At 38.3% G+C, this 7865-nt stretch overlaps 1 protein-coding gene across 1 annotated transcript in view; it reads right to left on the bottom strand.

Annotated features, from left to right (window-relative positions):
- Positions 1-646: 646 nt before the first annotated feature.
- Positions 647-7865, bottom strand: part of LOC114922431 (vomeronasal type-2 receptor 26-like) — an 8086-nt gene continuing 867 nt past the window's right edge. Inside the window, exons 2-4 of the mRNA XM_029283775.1 lie at positions 4552-5388; positions 3328-3555; positions 647-1585 (exon numbers count right to left, since the gene is read on the bottom strand). Of these exons, the coding sequence (XP_029139608.1) occupies positions 647-1585; positions 3328-3555; positions 4552-5388 (2004 nt within the window). The remainder of the gene's footprint in view (positions 1586-3327; positions 3556-4551; positions 5389-7865) is intronic.

The following is a 7865-nucleotide window of genomic DNA, read 5'->3' as shown; positions in this document are numbered from 1 at the left end:
AGTTTTTGATGGAAGAAAGTGTAAAATAATAATTTGTCTCATTAATTTATTCAAAAGTATGAAGAAAAAAATAAAAGTTGCCCCAGTGTTCATGTTGATATTTTATCTATTCTTAATATATATAATGTTATCTGTCTCCGTGTTTCTCTATCTATCTATCTATCTATCTATCTATCTATCTATCTATCTATCTATCTATTATCTTACATTATCCAGCCAGAAGAGACCAATCAAATATATATTTGAAATTAATTATTTTTTAAAGTCAGAATATTATTCCCTAAAATAAAACATAACACCAACATATATAGCAACAAAAACACACATCATCATTAGCCATAGTCTTTAATTTAATCTAAAACTATGTCAGAACATCTCTGGTAACATCTCTGGCCTGGTTTCAGAAATGTTATTAATGTCATTGATGATACTTATGATTTAACATGAATTCAGATTGTGGCAATTGAAGGATATAGTTATTTCAAATAATTTGAGTTGTTTTAGCAACGGTACTACTCAATTACTATAATACAAAATTCACATGGAATAAATAATGATAAGCTACAACACATAACATATGACTTTAAAGTATGTTATTTTATACTGAATGTAAATTGTACAAAAATAAACACCAACATCAGGAGACTTAATGATTTTTTATCATCAGATTTTCTTTGGTGTTCATGGCAGGTCTCAGAATAATAATGTAGCATTTGGGGATAAAGATGCAGACTAGTAAACCCAGGCTGGAGGCCAGGATGGAGAAGATTTGCACGGCTACCATGTATTTCCCTTTGGAGCTCAAGTAGGTGGGTACAAAGGAGATCCATACACTACAAAAAACCAACATGCTGAAGGTGATCAGTTTGGCTTCATTGAAGCTCCCTGGCAGTTTTCGAGCCAGAAATGCCACCAAGAAGCAAATGGCAGCCAGAAAACCCATGTAGCCAAGGGCACTGTAGAACATGGCAACTGAGCCTTCATTGCACTGCAACAAGATGTGTCCTGGTTGGGAATGAAAGTCGGAATCTGGGAATGGGGGGTAAATTCCCAGCCATATCATACAGATGCCTACTTGAATAGTAGAGCAGGATAAGACAATAGAGTTGGCCAGACTCTTCCCCAGCCATTTCCTCATGCTGCTGCCTGGCTTTGTGGCCAGAAAGGCCACCACCACCATTACCGTCTTGGCCAGCACAGAAGATACAGCAACTGAGAAAACAATACTGAAAATGGTTTGTCGAAGAAAACAAGTCATTTTTATGGGGCGACCAATGAATAGAAGAGAGGTCAAGAAAGAAAGCAGGAGTGAAACCAGGAGGATATAGGTGAGTTGACAGTTGTTGGCTTTGACTATGGGAGTTTCTCGGTATTTAATGAAAGTTCCCAGAACAAAGGCAGTGATCAGGGACAAGGCAATGGCAAAGAAAGCCAGGATGAATCCCAACAATTCTTCATAGGATAAGAAGCTTATACTTTTGGGGACACACTGATCTCGCTTCTTATTGGAATAATGGTCATCTGGACACTTGTCACAGTGGGATGCATCTGAAAAAAAATTGTTAGCATGTATCTGTTTCTGCAGCTGTAGGAGCATGAAAACCACAACAAAAATCAATTACTTCATTTTCAAGGAACAATATAGTATTTCTGCCCAGAGATATCCATATGACACAACATTTGTTAAAATAGTCAACATTCTTTTTTTGAAGGCTAAAGATAAATGTGATTATCAGCTCTCAAAGACTTCTCCTCTTGCCTGAAACCAAACAAGAAAATTACAACTCAATAGGAATCAACAACCTTTCATTATTTATTTTAATGTTCACATCATCATACAAAATTTGGTGATAGTGTCCAGTCTTTGAAATGTTTGTGGATGCCTTCAAAAAATTTAATGTTTTTCTTGCTTCTTTATCAAATACCCTAAAAAAGTAAGAGAGAATATTGATTGTATGGACTAAAAAAGGAAAGAAAAAAAAGAAAAACCTCGGTGGATGATATGGAAGAACGTGTCTCTTACAAGGAAAGTATGTGTCTCTTGTCAGTATCGTCGTTTGACCACGAGGGAGAGAGTGTTCGAACCGTATTGGACCCCTCGTTGAAAGACATGTAGAACTTATTCCGTGGCAGATAACATAAACAGAAAGATTACTTAGGGCAATATATAAATTAGAAGGGCTTAGTGAAATCAACTGGTTTCCAGAAGCTCAGAACACACTGAGCAAAATCAGTCAAGGACTGGTGGCATGGGTTTTAATTACTCTGCTTGCAAGTGGCAAATAAAAGATGATTCTCTTTCTCTATCAATCTCTAATGCAGATCCCAAAACAGACTCATTGCCTTATTCTTCTTTCCAAAGGAAAGTAGTTCCATTGCAAAAGGTTTTTCTCCTTAGGGCATTTATGAGAATGCTATAATTTTTTTTTTACCAACTGTGCTTTCTCAGGAAACCTCCAAAATTGAGCTTTCTCTTCAGTCATTATTTTTCTCTCTTACAATTGATCATTGTATAATTTTATGTAAATGACTTTTTAGCTGCCCTCATTTCCCTCACCACATTCTTAATGACATCTTTCTCTTATGTAACTCAGTGGGCTAAGTTCTTCATATTCTGGATTTTTCCCAAAGGTACTTTTTCAAAAGGCAACTGGTCTTTGTTTTCCCTTGAAGACATTTCGCTTTTCAACTCAGAAGCTTCTTCACTTCTGACTGAATGGTGGAGGATGAAAGGATTTATATTCCTTGCAGTCATCTGGTCATTAGCAGTCTTTCTGAGAGTTGTTAAGGCTACTTGGAGGGTCACCTGAATAGTGCAAATGGGTGTGGAACCTTGGAACTGCTGAATCTATATCCTGTTTACAACATAGTCCTTCAGCAGTTCCAAATCCTTCCATCCTCCACCATTCAGTCAGAACTGAAGAGGTTTCTTGTATGAGAAGTGAAATGTCTTCAAGGAAAAACAAACTCCAGGTGCCTTTTGAAAAAACACCTTTGGCACAACAATGACGTGGATGACCAAGAATCTCCATAGACATTTTGGATTTTCTCTTACTGAAAACAAGATGATTTGATATACTGTAAATTATGGCTTCCTATTCCAATTTAATAATATAGATTGCAAATCCCATAATACAATTGATGGTACAGCAGGTTTCATTGTGTGATAGATTACTGAAAAAACTCTAAAATAAAATGTTATCTAGTAAATTAATGAGGCTTATTTGGAAGTCATCACAATTGGCTTCAATAAGTATTATTTCTGAGCAGAAAAGTTTGCACATATGGAGGTAAATAAAAGAGCAAAAACCAAGCAGCAGCAGCTACTTTGTTAAATGATGTTGGCCATTGAATGGCACTCTGATTGATGGAAATCTTGATTTCCGAGGAGGCTTCTCTTTCTACACTCCCAATTTTCACCCCTGCATCAGACTTTTCCCAAAATGATGTCCAGTGCATGATATCAAAGTCACCAAGAGGAACTCCATTTTCATCAAAATAAATCCCATCTCTGGAAATATTGTGATGTTGGAAGTTTTTCAGGAATCTATGAAGCTGCAGAAACAGAGAAAAAAACATTACAATTTGAGCCTTTATTCAATGTTTTTCTGCTATTATTCTGGACTGGAAGTACTCTGAATAATTCCACCTCGTCAGATCACCACTACAGTCTGAAAGAGATTGATTCAACCTTTCATGGGACGCTTCTCTCATCATTCTCCAGGGCTCCACAGCTCTTTTTCAGATATTTATCTCACATTCTTGAAAATGTGGGATAGACAATACCACCACCAAATGGTTTATAACTGGCTGACAAATCATACTCAATGTGTTGTCCTCTAGGGAGCTACATCCATATGGAGAGAATAAGCTGTGGGATACTCCAAGATTCCATTTCAGGCCCAACACTCTTCAATATCTTCATAAAAAATCTAGACGAGGGAATTGAAAGGGAACTCATCAAATCTGCAGATAATACTAAACTGGGAGTCCTGATCAAGATGAAGTTAGCAGAGCTTAATTTTGGGCTAGGAATGCAATACAAATTGCATAGTGATGTTATCTCTTTCAAAAACTAGCTATGGAAGCCTATGCATTAGTTCAGGAGATGTGTGGATGAACTTTTTGTGGCCCTCAGAAAATGCTTTGAAAAGACATTGATTTATATCTTATTGCTATGTTAGAAATTTTTAGCTAGCAAAGTCCAATTTGAATCCAGAACAAACAATCAAGCCTAACTCCTTAGCTTGGAAACTAGATCACTTTGTGATCACAAGAAAGGGTTGAGGATTGCTGGAATATTCTCATACTTATTTAATTTTGAAAATCACATTGTCACCATAGAGCTATTTCTGTCTCAAAAGTATCCTATACCAGTACAGTTTGTTTAACTTTGGAAGATTTTTCTCCATCATCTCCTTCTCTAACTTACTCTCAAATACTACAAACTGGGCAATTGTTCTTTGGAATATTCCACCCCTCTCTACATCTAATTTAATACTGAGGAATTGGAAGGAGGAAATAAGTAGAACCTCAAAGAAAAAGACTTACCTGCCATGGCTGTACAATCTGGGATGATTCATGGTATCCAACTTGCATTCTCCTCTTACTCCATTGGGAGGAAGAGGCAGCACTGAGGACCCATGCCACAGTTTGAATTACTTTGGAAATACTGGAAGGATCCTGAGAGAGGATTCTTGCAATCACATCATGGGGTGGGAATTCCCAGTTCTCTTTTTCTTTGCATTTTTTCCAAACTTTCTTAGATAACAAAGGACTTGAAATGGAACATTGGAATGCTTCCTTTCCATACACGGTGACCATAGATGTATAAGATGTAAAGTCATAATACTGAGTCCTTCTCTTTGTCTGGATGAGGAAGGAAAACAAAGCATATTTATTTTGGAGATCAAGCCAGTGGTCAAAAATACCTACACTTAAAGCTGTCAAAGTTGTTGCAATCCACACTCTTCCCACAATGAATTTCTTACTCTTCTCAAGCCATTGTATTACTGTTGTTAGTATCCCCGAGGCCTTAAAATCCAGTTGGCATACTATAATTTTTATTTGACTCTTGATAAGAGAAAGGAATATTTCCCGTTTTTCTTGCATGAAGGTTTCTCCAGCACTTGTCTTCATATTTGCTTCTGGGATGGTTCCTGAGAGGACAATGCAAATCCCATTTTTTAGAGCAAGAGCTTCCAAACTTCTTTTGAATTTTTCTCCTCTGTTATTGTCCAGAGAAAGGAGGCCGATCCACATCCATTGGAAATGCAGGAGCAGTTTGACAATCGCAGAGTAGGGAGGTTTTTGGTTTGGGGTCATCCGATATGAAAAAGGAAAATGTTGATTTTGCTCAGCAATCTGGTTGATGACACTATAGTTGATCTAAGATAAAACAGAAAGTATTGGTAATTTGGGTCAGTTTTAATGATAAAAGTCGCATGGTAAATCTAAGGGCCTTTCCCCACTGCTGAGAGAAGTTTCAAACAGTAACTGCATGAATTTTACTGGCTCCCTTGATGTTCTGTCCTTTTGTCTTGTATGCTCCCTTTGAAATTAGGGAGCTCTGAATTATCTGTGGGTGATGTTCATGGGTGGTCCTGATGGAGCACATCCCTCTGGTCAACAACCTAGGTCAGTGATGGCGAACCTTTTAGAGACCGAGTGCCCAAACTGCAACCCAAAATCCACTTATGCATCGTCAAGTGCCGGGTGGGTGTGGCTCATTGGGTGGGTGTGGGCAATTGAGTGGGCGTGGCCAACTGGGTGGGCGTGGCTGCAGTGGTAACGTTAGACTGGGTGGGACTAAAAAGTTCAATCAATTCCAACTTTCCAAGATCTTTTTTTTTCCCGCGAAAAGTTGAAATTGACTGATTGAACCTTTTTTTTTTTACACACGGTGGTGGAGGCCTAAAGGGAAAAGGTTTTGTAAAACCCAGCTGAAGGCCTAGGACTGGGGCGATGGTGCACGTGCCCACAGAGAGGGCTCTGAGTGCCGCCTCTGGCACCCGTGCCATAGGTTCGCCACCACTGACCTAGGTCACATGAGCCCTACATACTCTGTTTTTCCCCACATTGTAACTCTGTGGGTCACCCACCCACTCATGGAATATCTTTTTAAACTGACAAACATGTTAAATTCTCATAGAATATTACTGCTTGTTTCATTGCTTCAGGCATAGGACCTGGTTATCTCCGAGACCGCCTTCTGCCACAGATTCCCTCCCACAGACCGGTACGCTCCCACAGAGTGGGTCTCCTCAGGGTGCCGTCGGCCAAGCAATGTCGGCTGGTGACCCCCAGGGGGAGGGCCTTCTCTGTGGGTGCCCCCGCCCTCTGGAACGAACTACCCCCCGAGATCCGGATGATTCCGGATCTCCTTACTTTCCGCCGCGCCCTCAAGACATGGCTTTTCCAGCAAGCGGGCCTGGCCTAGGGAGGATTTTAAATTGGGTTTATTTTAAGAAAATTTTAAATAGCACAACGTGAAATATTTGGTTTTAATTGGTTTTATTTGGCGGGGATTGTGGACGCGTTTTTGTTTTTAAATATGTTGTGAGCCGCCCTGAGTCCCGTCGGGAGAAGGGCGGGATATAAATCAAAATAATAAATAAATAAATAAATATGGTGGTCTTGAAATATTGTTGTTATATCCCCCCTAGCAATTGTTTAATATTGGTATATTATTTCATTGTCTTCATTCATATAATTGTTTTCAAATATTTGTATATGAACTCTTTAATTGGTTGAATTTCTTTCAGACATTTGGAATGCAGAAGTCTGTTTAATAACCTCACTTTAAAAAAAAAAAACCAAGACAACTGGCATTCTGCCAAGCTCCAGTTCAAAATAGGAAAGAATATTATGACATAATATCTTTTGTCTTGTACGCTGGAGAAAGTATGTAAAAACTGCTTTCTGGCGGTGCCTTCAAGCTGTCTTGACCCATTCGTTTTTCTTGCATATCTTTCTTTTCCAATTTTTACTTCAGTCTCAAGATTATAAAAATGAGGAATTCCTCACTGAAAATTATTAAGAGTTGGAAGAAGAACAGACTGAATGGAAGGTAAACTTATTAGGACAACTGTAGGAAACTGGAATAATGGGGAGGCAACCAAAATAATAATAATAATAATAATAATAATAATAATAATAATAATAATAATAATAATAATAATAATAATAATAATAATAATAATAATAATAATAATAATAATAATAATAATAATAATAATAATAATAATAATAATAATAATAATAATAATAATACAGTTGGAAGGGACTTTGGAGGTCATCTAGACCAACACCCTGCTCAGGCAGGAAACCCTATACCATTTCGGACAAATGGCTGTCCAGTTTCTTCTTAAAAACTTCCAGTGTTGGAGCATTCACCGCTTCTGGAGGCAGGTTGTTCCACTGGTTAATTGTTCTAACTGTCAGGAAGTTTTTCCTTAGTTCTAAGTTGCTTCTCTCCTTGATTAGTTTCCACCTGTTGCTTCTTGTCCTGCCTTCAGGCGCTTTGGAAAATAGCTTGACTCCCTCTTCTTTGTGGCAGCCCCTGAGATATTGGATCTCTGCTATCATGTCCCCCCTCGTCCTTCTCTTCGTTAACTAGACATACCCAATTCCAGCAACCATTCCTCATATGTTTTAGCCTCCAGTACCCTAATCATCTTTGTTGCTCTTCTCTGTACTCTTTCTAGAGTCTCAACATCTTTTTTACATTGTGGTGACCAAAACTGGATGCAGTATTCCAAGTGTGGCCTTACCAAGGCATTGTAAAGTGGTATTAATACTTCACGTGATCTTGATTCTATCCCTCTGTTAATGCAGCCTAGCACTGTGTTGGCTTTTTTGGCAGC

Source organism: Protobothrops mucrosquamatus, unplaced genomic scaffold, assembly GCF_001527695.2.
Source record: "Protobothrops mucrosquamatus isolate PMUCROS unplaced genomic scaffold, P.Mucros_1.0 scaffold_84, whole genome shotgun sequence".
Lineage (NCBI taxonomy): Eukaryota > Metazoa > Chordata > Lepidosauria > Squamata > Viperidae > Protobothrops > Protobothrops mucrosquamatus.
The sequence above is the reverse complement of the archived record's forward strand: the minus strand, read 5'-3'. Positions and strand labels throughout refer to the sequence as shown.